Source organism: Ascaphus truei, chromosome 6 (genome assembly GCF_040206685.1).
Source record: "Ascaphus truei isolate aAscTru1 chromosome 6, aAscTru1.hap1, whole genome shotgun sequence".
NCBI classification, from domain to species: Eukaryota; Metazoa; Chordata; class Amphibia; order Anura; family Ascaphidae; genus Ascaphus; species Ascaphus truei.
The window spans coordinates 105787386-105809747 of record NC_134488.1 but is presented as its reverse complement, the minus strand read 5'-3'; the positions used below and the strand labels follow the sequence as shown (position 1 = coordinate 105809747).

Here is a 22362-nt window from a genome sequence, read left to right as displayed (position 1 = left end):
TCTTCCGCACAGAACTTTGTTCCACTACCTGCAGAATACTCCTCTGCAGTCATTTAGGTAACCCCCGAGCCGAACCTTCGCCGATCGATCACAGGAGAACGGATTGATCGGCAACTTAGCTAATTACTTATCATTGTGTGGATTGTATTAATGCACATATTAAAGGGGGGAAATAAAAACATTTAAACTGCAGCTTTTACGGCTGTTTTAAGCGATAGCATGAATGTGAAATGAAAATGTGAGGGAGAAGTCAAATGTGACTAGGCAGGGTACTTGTGATTATAGGTGCCTGATAGTGCTGGCGACAGTAATGGGGAAGGGGGCAGTAGGGACAACATAGGAGGAAGTCCGAGGAGCTCAGTCGTTGACAGGTTATGTTTGAGTCAGCGGAGGGCCATCCAGGATGACATAGCCCAGAGACATTCATAGACTTTGGTCTGTATAGCAGGATTAAAGGTCAGGGGTTGAAAAGAAAGTATGTAGTTATCGTCAGAGGTGATATTTGAAACCAAAAGATGTGATTAGGTCACCTAGAGAGAATGTGTAAAGAGAAAGGTGAAGAAAGGGTCTAGGACAGATCCCTGTGCTACGCCCACAGAGCGATCCACAAAGGAAGACTAGGCATTAGCACCATATTTACTAAACAGCACTATGCCGTAATGCACCTTATGGCCTATTGAAGGGAAAGAAATATGCTTAGTACTTTAAATATGACTCCATATCCTTAACCTGCTCTATGACGTATTTAGTAGTACCGCTCTTACCAAGGACATTCATGCCTCCCTTGAATTCCAGCTTCTTCTGTGTCACCATAGTGGGTCCAGTGTTTACTTCTGCAATGCTGCTATTAGACTGGGATACACTGTCTGGCATGCCAGTAACATTCACCAGTTTGATGAGTTCAAGAGGGGAAGGAGCCAGGGGAACTTTCTTGGAAACAGTTTGTATCTGTATTGAAAAGAAATGCGCAATCATATTTTAGGCATGTGATATTGCAGCTTTCTCTGCATACAGGCACACACAAGCTGCAAACACGATTTTCATAGGATAATATAATATTAAACATATTGCATAGTATAGGAGATAACAAATATGAAAGAGGGAATTAAAGTTACATTGATAGGAATTACTAACAATTCTTTCCGATAAGGTCCTGAGAATCTACAATTAATAATGTCGACATTAGTTAATATTTTACACTGCTTCATATTTTTATATATCAAATAAAATTGGTATTCTTTTCAACGATTTGGTTTTAGGATTCAGGACTAAGCACCAGAAGTTTGGAGGTGAGACAAGTATAACTGTTGGACTTTGGACTATAAAGCGCTCGAAACAGACCACCATAAGAGAGACTGAATAATATGATGAAACTGTGCAAGCATGAACCAGCAAGGGATGGGGTTAAAGTTTGAATGCAAAATATGGCTAGTTTGAAGGTCAACAAGATTATCTTAACAAGCTACAGATAAATATACAGCTGCAGTGAACCATGAAGAATTGAATAAGGTCTATAGACCGTTGACCTTCCCTGAAGATAAGACTTTTGCAAACACATTACCTTGACCATCTATTCCCCTACACTAAGCCCCAGAAAGGAGATACCAGGAAAGTGCTGATAAGAAGATGCAGCTAGGGTGTGGCAAAAGTGAGTATACAAGATGTAAGAATGATGTAGAGATACTGTTTTTTCTTCTGGTGTATATATACACTAGTGTTTTGGGAGAGAGCATTTGGCGCAACCAGCTGTTTGCTCTCCTCACACTGAGGCGACACTGTACTACAGCTGAACCCTGTTATAACGTGGTGCTCGGGGTCCACCCGATGTGACCACATTATAACCGATTCGCGAAAAAAAATGGCCGTGATCAGGGGTTCCACATCTGCCGGAGGGGGAGAGCTTGGATAACTCTCCCAGCTGTCCCAGACCCGCGCCACAGCGGCACCCCCAAAGGACTTAATTGGTGCAGCGTGCTGGGGATCCGACACCACAGACATAGTGTCCGTGGCCGGTCATCGCAGAGGCGCTACTGAATATGCAGCAGCTGTCAGCTCCTCCGGCTGACAGATCAGCACGAGGTGTGTGTGTGTGTTTGTTTCAAATAGTTGTCCCAATGTTTTCTGAGAGGTTTTTTTTTTTAAGTCAAAAATACTATCACTACTTTTGTGTATCTAGTGTGATGCGCCACTGAAACAGAGGTTTCAGTAAGATAAGAGTGTGTAGGGGCATTATACCTCAGAGTGACACATCTCAATAATCGCTAAAATCCTTATCGGAAAGCTAAGGCTGCGGTCCCAGTCATCACTGTGACACGCCCGGCGGGGGAGGGTGGGGGGGGCGAGCGTCGCGTGCACAGGGCTAATCGCGATCTGCGGTCTCAGGAGAGAGGGAGAGGTTGCGACGGGAGGGGGTGTGTTCGGGTTTTTGCAGGGGCGTGGCCATGACCTCACGCGGCTGGTTCGCCCTCATTAGCTGAACCGCCGGCGGGGGCGTGGCCACGGCTCCATCGCCAGTTCCACACACAATTTTTTGGAGTGTGTGTAATCTTGCAGTACAGCGCGGCTGCTGAATGTGCGCCGATGCATGTATTCAGCCCTGAGTGACTGGGGGGCCGTGTTTGTGCGCACAGTGCATGCCGAGGCGTGCGCTGTGGCAGTCACTGGGACCGCAGGCTAAGCTATGTTGTGAGCCGATCAAGGCAACCACTAGTTGAGTGAGACATTGCTACTGCAGGTCTGAGCTCCGTTAGGGCATCAGGGAGGTTAAAGGATATCAGCACACTGCATGTATTAGCTGAGTGCTTATTGAGGTTCACCATGCTAGCATTCACAAGGCTGAGAGACTGTGCGTTTGTAACAACAATACTGATACAGTGTTAGCAACTGGATTGCTACATAGAAAGGCTGGGACTAACTGCTGTAGAGAATAAGTAATCAATTTATATATACAATTTGGTTAAACATTATTGAATTTGTACTTTTGCCAGTTCTACAGCAGCTAGGTAAGAACGCACAGCAAATAAAACAAAGCACAACAGTGGTTAATCATGCGTTAATGCAGGGGAGCGCAATCTTTTTTAACTGCGCCCCCCTGCTGGCTCTTACCCTCTCTTTGCGCCCCCTCCCCCCTCTTACCTTGGCATCGTGACGTCACGTTGCCGTGGCAACATAACGTCACATGACCTCGCGGGGTAGCAAGGTAAGTGCAGTTTACAGAGGCCTTTGCCGCTTCCCCGGCACTTAATTTAAGTGCCTTCGGGAAGCACGCAGGGCCTATGTAAACCCTGCGCCCCCCGCTGACAATCTAGCACCCCTCCTGGGGGGAGCGCCCCCCAGTTTGCGCACTGCTGCTTTAACGAATGCATTTCAAACAAAACAGAGAAAGGCATGTGTTAAATGTTAACTATGCTGCAGTGATTTATATATACTGCTCAACGGAGGAAGCACAAATACTGTAGTCTCTATATACAGTATTGATGAGACGTTTAGAATATGCTAATTATGCTGTAGTGATCCAATATACCATTCAGCAAAGGCGTTGCAATTACTCTCCTGTGCCCATTATATAAACTTTCTCTCCCATGTTGTGCATGTACTATTTTCCCTGATAGCACCCCTCTAGAAAGTTAATATTAGGCTGAGCAAGGATCACCCCCCCCCCCCCCTCTGTTGCATGTGTATCCAGTAAGACTAGTGGCCCTCCAAAATCCTGTCTGTCATTTATCTGCAATTCTTGCTCCATGGACATCTAAGGAAACTTCAAATTAAAACATTACTGAATAAACTCAACAGCATGTCTCTCTGGCATGCAGAAAAACATACAGTATGCAATCTGAAATCCCGAAAAGTCAGGTAGTGTATTAAGTCCAAAGAAGGCTATTGCTTTTGCAGTGCATAGGAGGTTAAATTATACTGACGTTGTAGTGTGAATTCAAACATAAATGCAGGACCCAAGTATTTAAAGACAAGCAACTTCAGTTAGAAATAATCTGGGAGTCAAATGTGCTTCCTTAAATGCTACAACGGTTAAAAGATAAGGGATTTAAGTCAAGCAATAGCTTCTATTCTTTGATCATCTCTCTCTCTCTTTACCTTCTATTTGTAGATCTTTGTAAACAGTTCCTTCAAATAAATTAAAATTATTGGTCCAGGAATACTGTTCATTAACTGGTTGATAACCATAAGAGATCACAGAAGGACAATCAACTTCTTTATCAATCATATTCTTTCAGAGGTTACACCAGGGAGTCTCCCATTCTGGCCAACAAAGACTTTTCAAAATAATTAAATCATATTTTCTAAGTGGATATTGGGTTAAGAATAAATTACTATCAGCATATAAAGAAAAGAAGTCTTGAAGAAATTATTTAGTGCCTGGCTTCATATTTCATCACCTATAATATCCCCCAGGCTGAGTGGCTTCTGCTTTCTATGCTGCATCTCCGCTTGATTGAAAATGGTACTTTTTTCAAATGGAAATAAGACACCCAAACTGATTATGTGTATTGAATCCAAATCACTCACTAGATCCTCTTGTTTAAAATGTATTGAAAAAAGGATGGTAGTTGTAGACCTCTGAATGCAGGTCCCTCTCATATCAGAGAGGTCGCTGTATTATGCAACTTTTTGCCATATAAGAATGTTTCAGCTAGATAATTACATTGCTATTGTACAGGCATTATATACACAGAACGTGTGTGTGTCCGTCTCCCCGTGTGTGTATCTCTGTGTGTGTCCATTAGCAATAATGCATTAAATTGATATGTAAAAAAAAAAGGGAGCCACGCTCAGACTGCGTTATAAGCGGATCCGTGTTGTAGCAGATCGCGCTATAACGGGGTTGAGCTGTATTATCCTAATTTACTTTGAGAAACGTCTCCGTGCTAAATTTACCTTCCTTCAATGACCAAAATAATTAAAATTCAAATGTAGTCTGGTATAGAGAGCGAACATTACAGGCACTAAGGTCCAGAGCCACAGAGGTCTGTTATTGCCATAACTAGGAGTCAACGCCTTGTTAGTTGCCAACATGTATCCTCAAAGCTCACTAATGCCGTGTTAAGTACTGTTTCCAGTCAGAAACGGCATTACATTAAATATAACGTCCACTAGTGCTAATGATATGCAACACAGGGGTACCCTCTAAAAATGCATACTCACAGAACTCTGTTATTGTGAACGCAGGGTTTTAACCTGACATTATTTAGGTCGTACCGGAGAAGATGGCATAGCGCCCATCCAAATTCTGAGATATAGGTTTTGAGAGAGACTCTTCTTTGCTACAGTCCCAAGTTAGGGTCTGGATTGGAGTAACGCCACCTTTAAGTAAAACAGGCGTAACGCGAGTCGGGTTACTTGAAGCTAATGGGAGACAGGGATAACTGGAGATGGGCGAAACTATCAAAATCTGTCTGGCAGAATTTCCTGAGCTCTTCATTCAAAATCCGTTCTGCGTTGTAAAATCCGTCAATGGATTGTGACCTTTTCAATCCGTGCGGATCAAAAACCGCCATTGGATGCAATCCGCTGGTGGATTTTAACAATACGATCCACGGATTCAGCATTGACTGTCAATGATAAAAAAAAATCCAGAAAAGACGAATTGCCCTTTTTGAGATTGATCCGTGGAACAAAGGCCGATCTGCGGCGGATCCAAATCCGCCCCCAAAATGTGCCCATCTTTAGTGCTAACATAACATGGAGTTAACCCTACGTTAATGATATCGTTGTTTTTGCACAGAATTAGCTTTGTGGCTAGGCGTTGACATCTGGGTTATTATTAACACGGAGTTAACGCACCTGTGTGGCTCTGGGCCTAAATATGTTATAAACCTGCCTGTTTCCTCCAACCTCTGTTAGAGACTAGGATACAGAAGAAACTGGGTTTCTCAGCGAGCACTTGGTGACAGTGTTAAACATCAGCGTCACCAAGTGTGTGCAGAGAAACCCGGTTAATTTTGTGTCTCAGAAGCAGACAACGGGACAAAACAACAGTAGATATTTCTTTCAGAAAGAAAGGAACACACAGGACGTACCTGTTGGAAACAAGCTTGTACCAAATTCTCTGGAAAGAGGTTTCGTATAAGATCCAGAAATGCATCAATGCTCGAAACTTCTTCATTTTTAGTGGAGATGCTGACCTGCTTCTTTAACTTAGGGTTCCCAGGGTGGATGGAGAGAACCAAGATGACACCAAGTAGTGCAGCCAGGATTGTAGTTGACATGTAATAGACCATCGCCCGTGTGCCCATTCGTCCACTAGACTTGGCATCAAGACCAGCCAAACCTGTTGGTGATCATAAAGGGATAATTCTCTTTAATTTGTATAATAAGTTTATTTTTTATGTACCGGTAAACACCTATAACTGAACATGTTCTTCAAGTCAAATATATATATATATATATATATATATATATATATATATATATATATATATGCAAATACAACTGTATGCTCATCTGCATGTCTTAGGCAGGTCTGCAACCCCGCCTTTCCCCATTATCACCCAGCATACAGCACTTACACTGCAGCAAGGGATTTACATATTTGCTTTCCTGTGGAGGGTTTTGTCACTTTTTTTACTCACCATAACTTAACTCAGTATTATGGTATATATATATATATATATATATTATATATATATATATATATATATATATATATATATATATATATATATATATTTATTTATATATATATATATATATATTTATATATATATATATATATATATTAGAGAAGAAAAAAGAGGAAAAGCGCCCGATCCATGTGTAAAATCCAATGACTAAGGTTTAATATCACGAACAAAGACAAATGCGCACTCACACTTTGCCAATAAATTAAGAGCGTTGTATGGGGCAAGCCCATGCGCTAGCATGTACCAGACTGCAGTCAGTTTGTTCCGTCTCGCTGTGTGTACAATGGGGCTTCACTGCTGCTGGCGTCCACAGGGAAATAGAAGATATTCACAGATGACAGGCGACTGATACACCATCCGGTTCTTGCTCCGCTTGTAGCACTCTGTTTAAGCCCGGAAATCTGCTACAAGCGGAGCAAGAATAGGATGGTGTACCAGTCGCCTGTGGATATCTTCTATTTCCCTGTGGACGCTCTGAATATTCTCCATTCAGCCACGGATAAGTATCTGCTGTTACTACCTGTGCACACTTACCTTACTGTCTGGCATCCACCTCCTGCAGTCTCCCACGGCATACAGATTGTCTCCAATGAATGTTTTTTTACCCATTGAAGTGAGTGCATGTCCTGGCGGCCACTCTCAATTTTAATACATTGTCAATTTTACATACAATATTATGCCATGGAGCTGGCGCTCCTTTTTTTCTTTTTTTTTATAGATTTCCTTGATCTGGTTAGATCAATCAAGAAGCAGCCTACTCCATACTGTGACTGACTATTATTCCTGCATCTGGACTTTTTTTCTTTAATTTGTTTCCATCAATTGGACTGGTTAGTTCTTCAATTCACGTGAATGGTTTAAATATCAATTGTTTATTTATTTATTATATATTAATAATTTGATATTATTATATAAGCTTTATTTGTTTACTCACACTTTATTCACTATTATATTAAACTCACATATCACACTGATAGCGCTACTCTTTGTTCTTTGTTTATGTTATATATATATATGACCCCATAAAATAACAAAACTATCTTGAGAACGAGGTTGTCTACAAATCATATATATATATATATATATATATATATATATATATATATATATATATATATATATATATATATATATATATATATATATATGATTTGTAGACAACCTCGTTCTCAAGATAGTTTTGTTATTTTATGGGGTCATTTTTCGAGGGGTCATAAATAGTAGCGACGTCATCTCTGAATGACTTTGCAACATTCTATTGGCCACCAGAGCGAGGTCAGGAGATTGTGGATCAGCTCCAGGGCCCTCTAGATCAGAAGAGCTAAAACAAAAAAGCAACGTGGACTGCGGCTTTAAAACGGTCTCCTGTTTAGTTTTATCTTCTCACCGGATATCAAGCTGGAAATAATAAGCGGCAAAATCAACATTTTTAGCATCCGCATGAGAATGTCCCCCGGAAATGAGATCAGAATCAGAACGTTACTGTCCAGGGGTGGAAGCAAACGCAGGAGGCCGCCAAACACAGAGCCCAGGATCACACCTAGTGAGCAGATCAAGAGAGAGCATGCATCAGAAGTCACAGTGATACAAACTGAACTGCTAAAGTATCTGCTACAAGAACTATTTGCATATTTTTAATTATAATTCAGCATTTATCAGTGGCATTGAAACTGCTACCACAAACTACATAACCAAGAGACGAACACAAAAAAAGTGGATTCTACAGTTTACGGTCATGGCAATTAAAATAGGACTTAAGCTTAATGCAATACTAAGAATGTATCTCTGACATGAAATCATCACATATGCGAGGCGCAGTCAATTTCCCTGCATAAATAGCATTTTCCTTCAATTGCATAACCCATCAAAATAATTAATTACGCTATTTATGTAAAAGCTATTTATTTATCCATTCAGAAACTTTGGGTACGTTTATCGTCATTTATAAAATATATTCTCTTTGTAACCATACATACTGTATATTGATTAATTATTGAATGCATAAGTATGTGATGCTCCCTGCCCGGCTTCTAGTGAGTTTAGTACTTAATATCTGGTTACTCGGCATACTTTACCTCACTTCAGGGTACTGGATTCAGGCAGCTGGGCGATGAGATAGCAAGGGTGAAAATGATGGGCGCCAGGAACTTTTGTAATACAACTCAGTCTTTATTCATATTCCCGGGCACGGGGATACTTCACACACATACTCAATGGCAGAGGGACACCTCACACATACTTGACGGCACAGGGACAACTCACACACACATACTCGACATACAGTAGATGTATGTTGCTGTACATACTCTTGGTTACTGTTTGACACAGTGCTTCCCTAAGTGCCCACTCTTAACACTCTTAACACTCAAAGGGAGGTGCATTTACTTGGTTGCATTACTTGTATTGAACCGAGCCCATCTTCAAAGTCACATCTGATATACCCGTCTACTTTGAGCCGTTACTGGGATCCTAGCCGGCTCTGTGCAGGTAATGACTATTGATATATACTGGGGATTGGATTCTGCATCAGCTGAATACTGGGGGTGCACTCAGGGATAATATTACTTAGGAAACTATGAGAAAACAGAGTCCCTGTTTGGATACACACTCCAACATGGGACCAAATGTAAAGTAAAAAGGATTGTTGCTTCTTCTGCGACAATGCCAATTCTTTGCATTAAGTTCAGCAGAGAACCTCCTACAGCAACAATGAAACACTTGGTAGAATTCAATGCATAGTTCCATTGCCCTGTTACAGGAACATTACTGAGCCCCACTACTAATTTAAAGAAGCAATCCTGTCAAAAATCTAAACTTCTTTTTAAAGAATTGAAACCTGTGGGTCCTCCAGAGCTGGTCCACATTTTTTTAAGCTTTGGAGACCCCCTGGTTCCTGAGATACTTACTGGTTTTGTAACCAGTGTTTCCTCAGGACATTACAATTGCTGTCCAATAGCAAGCCCTAAATCATGATGCTGTGGCTCCCTATTGGCCAGCAGGGCCCACAGGATCTGGAGGCCATTGGTAACTACACCCAATACTTTGGGTGCTTGTGGTCAATGGTGTTAATACTACTGCAGCTCCACTGCAGAGAACACCCAAGTTCCAATACTGTACAATGTTTTTTTAAACTGAAGAGGTGGGATTGCTGCTTTAAGAACTCCTTCACTGCAGCTTCCCAGCCATGTAAAAAAAAAATACCCTTTAAAGGGACAATGTCACGTAGCATCTTCAACTGTATCAGTGTAATCGGCTTCCTTAGAAACAATCAGTCACCTTTGAAGTAACAGTTTTACTTATTGGCCTCCTGTACAAAATTTAATTAAAACCAGACGCACTCAAATTTCAAGCATCAGCATTTAATCATCATGAAAAAAGTAATATATCACAAAAGAAAACATCAAGTGCAATGAGCAGAGGCAAAATATTGCACCATATGAGAAGAAAGTAGTTGCATCCTATTAAATATATAATCCTTTCGCTTTCTTTGGATCTGCTGAATTCCAGCATATCAGCTACTTATGTTCATCTGTTTGTCTATTGGTGACATCATAATTGCTAAACAACAATGGACAGAACAAGCGAAGACAACAATTCACCTATAGTTTTCAGAACTGACACTTTTATCCAGGGTCGAACTGCTCTGATGGGGAACTAGGGAAATCCCAGGTTGGCCCATTACCCTGGTGCTCCCCCAAGAGTCCAGGAATGCTGTGAGCTGGGGTGAGCCAGAACCAGTGAAATGGGGGCCAACCAGCAGACCAAGGAGTTGGGCCCTGATATCTGCGGTTGAACGTTCAGGCTCAATTCCTCTGCTGGGTGCTCCCTCCCTTACCCTTGGACAAACTCCAGCTGGCAGTGTGCCACCACTTGGACACTTGCGGTGGGAGGTTCTGGGGGCCTCAAAATTATGTTCCCTGGTGTGCCAATCTGATACTGATTAACACCAATAATTATTTGAGATTTTAAAAAAAAACCTCTAAAAGTTTTTGTTTACCAGAGCAGGAGCGTTCCTATTGGACACCCGGGGTGATGCTGGCTCTCCAATAGGAATGCTCCTGCTCCGATCAAATGGTTCCCCGGCTCCAACCAGAATCAGCTGTGTGCTGTGTTCCACTGCTCCCACCGGCTGAACAAGGACTTCTGCTGCTGCAACCACCACAGGACATCTGCTGCTGCTCCAACGGTGTCGCCGCGGTAGTCCTCCTCACCCTCCGCAGTGGTCTTCCTCACCCTCCGCTGCCGGCTGCAGGTAGGCCAATGCTACCTGGCCTGCAAATTGGCCTATATACACGGTACCCGGCAATCCTCAGGACTCAGTACAACACTACTTTTGAGTATATACTGTAGCCTTGTACTGGCAGTGTGTACCCCTGTATACTAGTGTAGCACCTGTTCCCCCATGCCACGGAAGATCTGGCCACTACATGGGTGTTTCCCTGGGTACTGTAGCTTACTTGCTGGTTCAGGATATCTGAGTTGCTCCGCTGTTGGAGTTTTGGAGCAGCAACACGGCAGGCTTTCTTGTGATTTTTACTATGCAGCGCCTCCATCCCATGAGGATCCTGCTGGATGCAGGATGATCCCCACAGGCAATACTCCTTTCCAATAATCACACACCATAGATTATCCAACAGCAGTTTTATTGTACAACAGCTTGATCGTTCTGCAGCCCTGGAGCAGACCCCAGGGCTTGAGGCCCCAAGAGCCCCTCCCAATCTCCTTAACCCTCTGATAGGGAAAAGGATATCACACCGTCCCATAATCATCACAGCCTCAATTTGGTGGAGTGTCAGCTTTTATACCCAGGGGGAAGGGCTTGTAACCCTGCCGCATAACAGGCAGGTCCAGGTACTGCAGGCATCACACCATATACATGAAACCCAGTCAGTACCCTCCCCAGGTATGACACTCCAACTGCTGCCCCTGGATAAGCAACATAGTACCCATCCAGGCTGCAACTGCAGACTAGGCCCTGTGCAGGAGTTTAACCCCAACACCGCCTGTTCTTACCAGGACTTATAGTTTTGAGGCCAGTAGAAGGCTATAGCCAGGGGCACTAGGTTACAATAGTATTGAACAATTGTGCTTAAATAAATCACGGGGATCCTAAACCGAACGCAGGAAGAAATACCAGGGAAAAGAAGAAGACAGAGTAAGAATGGACGCTGGTTAGAGGAAGTAGAGAAAAGGGTGGGGGGAGCGAGATATATATATATATATACAGTGTTCGACAAACCTATACATTTGCTCGCCCCGGGTGAGTGGATTTAACCCCCGGGCGAGTAAATATTGGCCCAAGCAGCACACGTTTGGTACTAGGTGGCGAGTAGATTTTTTTGTGTGGCGAGTAGATTTTTTGGTGATTTGTCAACCACTGTATATATATATATATATATATATATATATATATATATATATATATATATATATATACTAGCTGAGAGACCCGGCGTTGCCCGGGATGTAAATGTGTAATAGCGGAGGGGGGGGGAGGGGAGCGGAGGGGAGCGGAGGGGGGGAAGGGGAGCGGAGGGGGGGGGGAAGGGGAGTGGAGGGGGGGGAAAGGGGAGTGGAGGGGGGGGGAAAGGAGAGCGGAGGGGGGGGGAAAGGGGAGCGGAGGGGGGGGGGAAAGGGGAGCGGAGGGGAGGGGGAAAGGGGGAGCGGAGGGGGGGGGGAAGGGGGAGCGGAGGGGGGGGGGGGAGCGGAGGGGGGGGAAGGGGGAGAGGAAGGTGGAGAAAGGGAAGAGGAGGGGGGGAAGGGGGAGTGGGGGGGGAAGGGGGAGTGGGGGGGGGAAAGGGGAGTGGGGGGGAAGGGGGAGTGGGGGGGGGAAGGGGAGGGGGGGGAGAAGAGGGGGAAAGGGGATGGGGGGGAAAGGGGAGGGGGTGAAGGGGAGTGGGGGGGGGAAGGGGAGTGGGGGGGGGAAGGGGAGTGGGGGGGGGAAGGGGAGTGGGGGTGGAAAGGGGAGTGGGGGGGGAAAGGAGAGTGGGGGGGGAAGGGGAGTGGGGGTGGAAAGGGGAGTGGGGGGGAAAGGAGAGTGGGGGGGGAAGGGGAGTGGGGGGGGAAGGGGAGTGGGGGGGGGGGAGGGAGTGGGGGGGGGGAGGGAGTGGGGGGGGGAAGGGAGTGGGGGGGGGGGAAGGGGAGTGGGGGGGGGAAGGAGGGGAGTGGGGGGAAAGGGGGGAAAGGGGAGAGGGGGGGTGGAGAGCAGGGGGCATATGTATTGTCATAATTTATGTATCTGCATGCCCTCTCCCCCCCTGTCCGGGCATCCGTTCCCCCGCTGTCTCGGCGGCTGGTCGCTCCCCCTTCTTGGTTCCCCGATGGCTCGGGGCTCGCTCTTCGCTCCCCCGTTCCCCGTGACTCAGGGCTCGCTCTTCGCTCCCCCGTTCCCCGTGACTCGGGGCTCGCTCCCCCGTTCCCCGTGACTTGGGGCTCGCTCCCCTGTTCCCCGTGACTCGGGGCTCGCTCCCCCGTGACGCGTTCCCCCGTTCCCCGTGACGCGCTCCCCCCCACCCCCCGCGATCGCTTGGTCCCCCGATGTGTCGGACTGAGGCACGTGCAGGCGGCGACGGCAGGAAGCGCGTGCATGTGTGGGCCTGTGGCGTGAGGCTGAAATAGGTGAGTTACTGGGGCCATCAGTTGAGGCGGGACGCGCAGTGGTGTGACTTACCTTGGTGTGTGTGTGTGTATGTTTGGACCTTTGGCCCATCACTCCGCCTCAGGCCAATGAGAGGTGTGCGGACCAAGGGACCAATGAGATTGCCGCTAGGGACAGGGAAATGTATTAGCGAGAGAAGGTAAAACATGCAGTACATGGAGAAATAAATGAGACAAAACAAAAAGTAGAGGGAAGGAAGGAACAGCAGTTCAGGGAATTATTCAGGGTTTAATTTTCTTTCTGTAGAGTAATGACGTAAGAGAAACAAGGAGACACTAATGAATTTCCAGCGGCCGTTGTCATCACATGTCCATCAGCCGAAAGGGACAAGGAGCACATCTGTGCATAGTGCCGCTCTCTATCTGGTGTAATGCTAATCCTCTCATGCTTCGAAGAACAGAAGGAAGAGAGAGCAAGACTGGAAAAAGTGAGAAGGGAAGCAGAGGGATACAAAGTACTGAAGACTAAAAATAAAACGGTGAAAGAATACATGTGGGGGGATTAAGCTGTTCACTCTCTTGCCATTGTATTTGATATATCTGGCACACCACCTAACCAACTTACTCGAGTATGCAGCGCACAGTGAGGGATCACAGTATTGTAGAGTTGCAAACCTACAGTATCTCCATGTCAGCATGAGACAGAAGTTGCAAATCTACATTTTCCATAGATATACAAGACTGTCATGAGCCACAGTGTACTGAGGTTACATGCTGAAAACAAGCACTGGATAAATGTCCTCACTGCCACTTACATGCGGGACTCCCTCACTCGGTATATGCCGAGCACCTCCTCTCCCCACCATTACATCAAATCTAAAAACACACCTCTTAAGCATTTTGTATAGCCTAGACTCACAGCTGCTGAGCCCATTGTCTCTCTGACCAACCATTGTGGCCAAGCAGTGCCATCTACTGCACCTATTCCCTAGATTGCAAGCTCTCCGGGGCAGTGATTTCATTCCTATTGTCTGATTTTGTTTGTTGAACATACTGTATTATAAATTCCCTGTGGGCACTGCATAATACACTGTGGGCGCTATATAAATAAACATATACTGTATATAGAAACGTCTCATGATGGCAAGGAGCCAGGATGGCAAGGAGCCAGGCCGTGAATACAAACAGTCTCCGTGCTTTATAAGTAGTAATATTAGATGTATTTATGAGATCTATAAGGCCAAAGTAAACTGTAAGAACAAGTGGTGGTTTAGAAGTTGTGAAGACAATGGAACAGGAGTGAGAAATGTAAATATTGTGACAGGCAGTTAGGCTGAGGAAGGCAGAGGGAGAGAAAAATCAAAGAGTGAGTCAATGAGAGACAGGGAAAGCGTGGGCTAGAACAGGGGTGCGCAAACTGGGGGGCGGGAGATTTTTCTGGGGGGGCGCGGCGATTGCAGAGGTCCCGCGCTCTTCCCCAAGGCATTAAAATTAAATGCCTGGGAATCGTGTGAGGCCTCTGCAACCTCAACTTACTGAGATTCAGCCAGCGTTTGGAAGCGTCTCCATGGCAACGCGGACGTCACACGCGTGTTGCCACAGCAATGCGGCGTCATATGATGCCGCGAGTCACGTGACGTCACATGACCCTGTGCGTCATTTGATGCTGCACTGAGCGAACGGGGGGGGGGGGGGAGGAGCGGGGTGCGCGAGCACCAGGGGACACGAGGCAGGGGAGCACAGGAGAAAAAGTTTGCGCACACCTGGGCTAGAAAGTTAAATACTGGGCGAGGAAGTGGAAATTCACTAAGATACACAGGTACAGTATGATTTGGGGGGCTCAACTACAGTCCTCAAGCCTCCACCAACAGATCAGGTCTTCAGGATATCCCAGCTTCAGCAAAGGTGGCTCAATCAGTCCCTGCTTCAGCACAGGTGGCTCTGAGCCTCTGATTGAGCCACCTGTGCTGAAACTGGTATATCCTGAAAACCTGGCCAGTTGGGGGGGAGCTTGAGGACTGGAGTTGAGCCCCCCTGTTGTACTTCAACACAAATCTATTAAAACACGTTACTCTTTCCATGAGTAGTCGGCCTGCTACAAAAACACCGATTGATTTCCTTCCATTTCTCTACAGCCCTATATTTCTTGCAGTAATGAATATTTGCATGCTTATTTTAAAATGAAAATCATTGCTTGGGTGCATTTAAAAAAAAAATTGGAATGAAACTTGAACTTTGTTGTGATGTATTTCCAGACTCAGTTTCCACATATATAAACATTCACTAGCTGTCTCATAGTGGGGTTTTATAGGCAGGTGTACTTTTCAGAGATTTGACCCACTTGCACCCGTAGGTCAGAGCACATCAGAAGGGTTCTATGCAGCATTAGGAGGAGTTTCTTGACAGTGGTGATGGTACCACGTACTCCCCCTCCTAACAGTATTTCCAGAATTCTTCATGGCTATGGGTCATATTAAACAGCCATTTCAAAGCTTGTGTAAAATGAATCTGTCTATATGTAACACAGTTCCCCCCCCCAATCACAGATAGAGTGCATGTGAGGGAAATCTATATGTATTACCAGGTGTGGTGCTTTACCAATATGGAAAAAATGGGTGCTCTAAACATCCCGGAACCAAAATGCAAATAAATCCATATAATGAAGAGACATAGGCTTCTAAATGGCGTGGGTAAGCTACTGGGTGAGATGGTAATTCAAATGAACCTGTAGATATCTTCCTGAAGACCACAGTGAATAGAAGGTGACCACCCTCCACTGAGCCTCATTGGGGACTGTGACAGAGTGAAGTCAACTCCTATCAGTTACGCCTGGGAGACATATGTCCGTCATTGAGAAGGAGTGCCTCGCGGTAAAATGGGCAATTGAGGCCTTGAGACATTATGTCACCGGAGTACACTTCACCCTGGTCACTGACCATGCGCCCTTGAAGTGGTTAAACACCATGAAGGACACAAACTCAAGGTTGACCAGGTGGTATATGGCCCTCCAACCCTTCTCTTTTGACATTCAGCATAGACCCGGAAAGGACCATGGAAATGCTGATTTTTTGTCAAGAGAAGGAGTGGAGGGTCGGGCTTCAGCCGTGTGGGACACTAGCCACACACAAACAGGGGAGGTATGTGACAGAGTGAAGTCAACTCCTATCAGTTACGCCTGGGAGACATATGTCTGAGTGCTTCATCCAGCACTCATAAGGGTTAACTCAGGTGGAAGTTAGGTAGTCAGGATGTAATCTGACACCTGAGAGCCAGCAAGGTAGAAAAGGATGTTGTTACTAGCAGTAGCTGGCTCTCTCAGACCAGAGCACATGGATAGATGTGCTGCTAGACAGACGGATACAGCACACTACTTACTGCAGCCAAAGTAAGATTTGTTTCATTTGTTTCATGACTGCTTAAAAGACTCTGAAGGTTTGGTTATGGTTTAGCCAGCCAGCCTGCTAGATAGGTCTGCTGTGTTAGTTAGTTTTTCTCCCAACATGGAGCAGGATTTATTTGTTTAAAGGGACAGTGTACCCGCATGTTATGTTGTAATGGAGAAATAAAGCCATTGAACGTTTTTCATTATCCTGAAACTACACGTGTGGACTGTTCCCTGACCTCGGCTACAGGCCGTCCTGCCACAAGTGGTGTCAGAAGTGGGAAGTCGGACGGCCCCTGTATCTGAAGGGCCACACAGAAAAAAAAATGGAGACAATTTTTTCTCAGTTCCTTGAGCAACAGCTCCAGCTAGCAGAGAAGCAAGCTGAGCGACAAGCCCAGCAAGATGAGCAACAGGCCCGGTGAGAGGAAAAGCTACTCCAATTGCTGGCTGAAGGCCCAGCCCCAGGCAGACCAGGGATTCCAAATAACCCACCGGTGATGCTGCCTAAAATGAAGCCAACCGAAGACCCAGAGGCATTTCTCCTCACTTTTGAAAGGGTAGCCACGGCCCACGGCTGGACAGTTGATCGCTGGGTAACGACTCTGGCTCCACTCCTCATAGGGGAAGCTCAAGCAGCCTACCAGGCTCTTCCAGCGGACGAGGCCATGGACTATCAGAAACTAAAGGCTGCTATTCTGGATCGCCTAGGCCTCACGCCAGAGACCTACCGACAGCGGTTCCGGACAGTCAAATATACAAACAGAGACAGACCCCGGGTCGTAGCCCACCGCTTAGTAGACTTATGTACCAGGTGGATACAACCGGAGAAGCATACCAAGGCAGAAATCCTTGAACAGTTTGTGCTCGAACAGTTCATACAGATACTGCCCCCCTCCTCCCGCTCCTGGGTAAAAAGACACGCTGCATTTTCCCTGGAGTCAGCAGTCCGCTTGGTGGAAAACTTCCTGGGTGACGACACCCAACAGGATAGCTGGGAACGGCCGGTGCAAACACCAGTTGCTTCCGGTGATGCTAGAGGCAGGAGAGCAGACAATCGAGGGGACTACAACCCGCCAGCTCGGGAGATCCAGTCAACCCGATCGGAAGACCCTTTCCCATCTCGGAGGGTTCCTGGTACAAACTCCCGCAGAGACGCCCGTCCCGGGTCCGAGGCCACTGGATCACTCAAGGGAGGCTGCCACCCACAGTATTCCCCGAGAACCTGGACTCCTGTCACCCACCCGGTGGAGAGGATAACCCCACCAACCAGAAGGGAGGATCCCATCCAACAGCGGAGAGGTCCAAACACCGAGCCCTGTCGAGAGCTTCCGCTGACGACCGAGGTTGCGGACTCAGGAGATGATGAGATGGACTGTACATATGGCAGAACCACTGCCACAGCTTGTCTCCGAGGGGACCACAATCCGTGGTTAGTCCCAGCATCTCTGGAGGGGACAAAAGTAAACGCCATGCTGGACTCGGGCTCTGGAAAAACCCTGATCCTAGAGGGCCTAATTCCAAGCAATAGACTATCTTATGACTCTCCTTGGAATATCGAGTGTATCCATGGGGATACAAAGAGATACCGACGGTGAACGTTCTACTGCGTATCCAGGATCAAGAGGCTAGCCTACTAGTGGGAGTTGCTCCCTGGCTACCTGCACCTGTTCTACTTGGCCGAGACTGGCCCTACCTCGAAACATTGTTGGCTCCTACTCCTACAGAGCCTACTTCTCTGGTACCGGAGAAGCCCGGAGACTTGTTCCCTTTTTCCCCAGAGATTTTTCCCCGTAGACACCATGTCCCAAAGACACGTAAACAGAGACGTGCGGTAAAAGAGGACTGGTTAAGAAAGGCTGGGACTCTTGGTAACATTAGTCAGCCCAAAGGACTGCAGGTCATGGCCGGGGATGACCAGGGTGGGGAACAGATAGATACGGGAATGTTGCCAGACCTGGATCTTCCTGACTTCCGTCAGAGGCAGAGGGAGGACCCAGCTCTGGCTAGACAATATGAGAAGGTGGTACAGGTCAACAACAAGATAATGGATGAACAAGGTGATAAAGTGTTCCCACATTTTGAACTGTTGAATGACATCCTATATCGTGTGAATAAGGTTACACAAACAGGGGAGGTCATTCGACAGATGCTAGTCCCTAAAGGGTTAATTAAAACAGTGTTCACCCTAGCCCATACTCTCCCATGGGGTGGTCATTTGGGCAGAGAAAAGACCACGGACCGCATCTCGTCCCGGTTTTACTGGCCAGGCATACATGGTGACATCATGAAATATGTGAGACATGTCCTGAATGTCAGTTAACTAACCAAAAAGGACAGAAGCCGGCTCCCTTAGTTCCTCTGCCCTTGGTAGCCGTCCCATTCGAGATAATTGGGGTAGATCTGGTCGGACCTTTAGAACCCTCTGCGAAGGGACATAAATTTATACTCGTTGTTGTAGATTATGCCACCAGATATCCTGAGGCCTTCCCTCTGAGATCAGCCACTGCTAAACAGGTTGCTCACAGGCTGTTAGAACTGTTTTCTAGGGTAGGACTTCCCCAAGTAATGTTAACTGACCAGGGAACAAATTTCATGGCAAAGTTAATGCAGGATGTCCTGAAGTTATTGGAGGAAAAATCTGTCCTGACCTCGGTCTACCATCCTCAGACTGATGGATTGGTAGAGAGGTTTAACCGTACTTTAAAAACCATGCTTAGGAAGTTTGTGGACACTGAAAAGCGAGCTTGGGATGAACTTCTCCCATTCCTGTTGTTTGCAGTATGAGAAGTTCCCCAATCATATACAGGCTTCTCCCCGTTTGAGCTCCTATATGGACGCCAACCTCGGGGTATTCTCAACCTACTGAAGGAATCCTGGTAGGAGGAGCCTTCCCCCTCCAAGAATACCCTTCAGTATGTCATAGACCTTAGAAACCGCCTAGACATGATAGGTCGGTTTGCTAAGGAAAACCTCAAATCTGCCCAAGAACGTCAAGAGAGGCAGTACAACCAAAATGCTCACTTGAGGGTCTTCCAACCTGGGGACCAAGTGATGCTACTACTACCGACATCAGAGAGTAAACTCCTTGCGAAGTGGCAGGGTCCTTTCCAAGTTCTCCGCCGCACCGGGGAGGTGAACTATGAGATCTCTCAACCAGGGTCCAGGAAGGGTAAACAAATCTACCACGTGAACCTCCTGAAACCCTGGAAAACGATGAGATCGCTGTTCATTCACCCTCGGGAAGGAGAGATGGATTTGGGTCCACAGCTTCCAAAGGGTAGTATGTACAATGACCATCAGGTTCCCATGGGAGGGCAGTTAACAACGGAACAAAGGTCAGACCTACTAGTCTGTGACCAGTTCCCAGATGTTTTTTCTGAGCTGCCAGGGCAGACTGATTTAGTGTCGCATAGGATTGAGACAGAACCTGGCATAAAAGTACGGTCCCGTCCCTATAGATTGCCAGAGGGCCGAAAAGACCTGGTAGAGAGGGAGATAATAGACATGTTGGAATTGGGCGTGATCGAGGAGTCCCACAACGAATGGTGTAGCCCTATCGTGTTGGTCCCTAAACCAGATGGGAAGGTGAGGTTTTGCGTCGATCTGCGAAAGGTAAATGCTGTATCCAGATTTGATGCATACCCCATGCCTAGGGTGGATGAATTGCTTGACTCGCTTGGTAAAGCAGAGTATATCTCCACCCTAGATCTCACGAAAGGATATTGGCAGATACCTCTAGCGGAAGAATCCAAATGCAAAACTGCCTTCGCCACCCCTCTCGGTTTATACCAATTCGTCACTATGCCATTTGGGTTACATGGGGCTCCAGCCACGTTCCAAAGGTTAATGGACAAGGTACTACGACCCCATAGGGCATATGCCGTGGCCTACTTGGATGACATTGTCATCTATAGCAGACACTGGCAGTCGCATATAAAAAGGTTAAGGGTAGTCCTAACGTCCTTAAGAGAAGCAGGGCTCACTGCAAATCCAAAAAAAATGTGCCCTGGGTAAATCCACTACAAGGTACTTGGGCTATGCCATTGGGGGAGGGATAGTAAGGCCACTAGCTAGCAAGGTGGCCGCCATAAAGGAAGTCCCCACCCCACAGACAAAGACACAGGTCCACGCCCTTTTGGGGTTAGCAGGGTATTACAGGCGGTTTATCCCCAATTTTTCAGAAATTTCTGCACCCCTGACAGATCTGACAAAAAAGAGTGCCCCGACCCAAGTTAAATGGTCTTGGGAGTGCCAAGACGCCTTTGACATGCTTAAAAAGTGCCTGTCAGAGGGCCCCGCTCTTCGGAGCCCAGATTTTAAAGAGCCCTTCATCATCCAGACGGATGCCTCAGAGGTAGGACTGGGAGCAGTGCTGTCCCAGCAATTTGATGGTGTTGAACATCCCATACTGTTCATCAGCCGGAAGCTGTTCCCAAGGGAAGTGAGGTATTCCGTCATTGAGAAGGAGTGCCTCGCGGTTAAATGGGCAATTGAGGCCTTGAGACATTATGTCACCGGAGTACACTTCACCCTGGTCACTGACCATGCGCCCTTGAAGTGGTTAAACACCATGAAGGACACAAACTCAAGGTTGACCAGGTGGTATATGGCCCTCCAACCCTTCTCTTTTGACATTCAGCATAGACCCGGAAAGGACCATGGAAATGCTGATTTTTTGTCAAGAGAAGGAGTGGAGGGTCGGGCTTCAGCCGTGTGGGACACTAGCCACACACAAACAGGGGAGGTATGTGACAGAGTGAAGTCAACTCCTATCAGTTACGCCTGGGAGACATATGTCTGAGTGCTTCATCCAGCACTCATAAGGGTTAACTCAGGTGGAAGTTAGGTAGTCAGGATGTAATCTGACACCTGAGAGCCAGCAAGGTAGAAAAGGATGTTGTTACTAGCAGTAGCTGGCTCTCTCAGACCAGAGCACATGGATAGATGTGCTGCTAGACAGACGGATACAGCACACTACTTACTGCAGCCAAAGTAAGATTTGTTTCATTTGTTTCATGACTGCTTAAAAGACTCTGAAGGTTTGGTTATGGTTTAGCCAGCCAGCCTGCTAGATAGGTCTGCTGTGTTAGTTAGTTTTTCTCCCAACATGGAGCAGGATTTATTTGTTTAAAGGGACAGTGTACCCGCATGTTATGTTGTAATGGAGAAATAAAGCCATTGAACGTTTTTCATTATCCTGAAACTACACGTGTGGACTGTTCCCTGACCTCGGCTACAGGCCGTCCTGCCACAGGGACAATAATGAGTAATGTTCTGAAAAAGCACTCACCCAGATAAGTAGCCCTGGTAACGAATCCAAGAATAATTCTTGTACCTTACCCACTCTTGGCGCCAATGAAAGTCTCTTGATGGCGTGTCCAGGCGCAGATGAAGGTAAGTCGGAGTACTATGGAAAGAGACCTCGCTCAAACCCCTAGATGGAGTAGCGTGCTGCCAAGGGAGTGTTGTGATGGAGATGGGGGAGTGTACCTGAGACAGGTACAAAAGGTCCCTTATATTGGCGCACAGCAGACCCTTATAATATACTATGGTCAGGGGTGAATGAAATGTACAAAGCACAAGATAAAATAAAAAAAGTTTATTAAATATTTTACAATGTTGTGTGGTGTAATTCACTTAGATAAAAATAGACTGGATAAGTCTATACTACTACTGGGTATCCCTAGTCGGTGCCAGTGTGGGATAGTGATCTCATGCCAAATGGCTCAAAATAGGAAGTGT

At 46.3% G+C, this 22362-nt stretch overlaps 1 protein-coding gene across 2 annotated transcripts in view; it reads right to left on the bottom strand.

Annotated features, from left to right (window-relative positions):
* LOC142497577 (excitatory amino acid transporter 2-like) overlaps nt 1-22362 on the bottom strand; it is a 76891-nt gene that overhangs the window by 11151 nt on the left and 43378 nt on the right. For both annotated transcript variants that reach the window (XM_075605574.1, XM_075605573.1), the window contains 3 exons: nt 8026-8178; nt 6036-6286; nt 765-948 (listed from right to left, as the gene is read on the bottom strand). In XM_075605574.1, coding sequence (XP_075461689.1) covers nt 765-948; nt 6036-6286; nt 8026-8178 — 588 coding nt within the window. The remainder of the gene's footprint in view (nt 1-764; nt 949-6035; nt 6287-8025; nt 8179-22362) is intronic.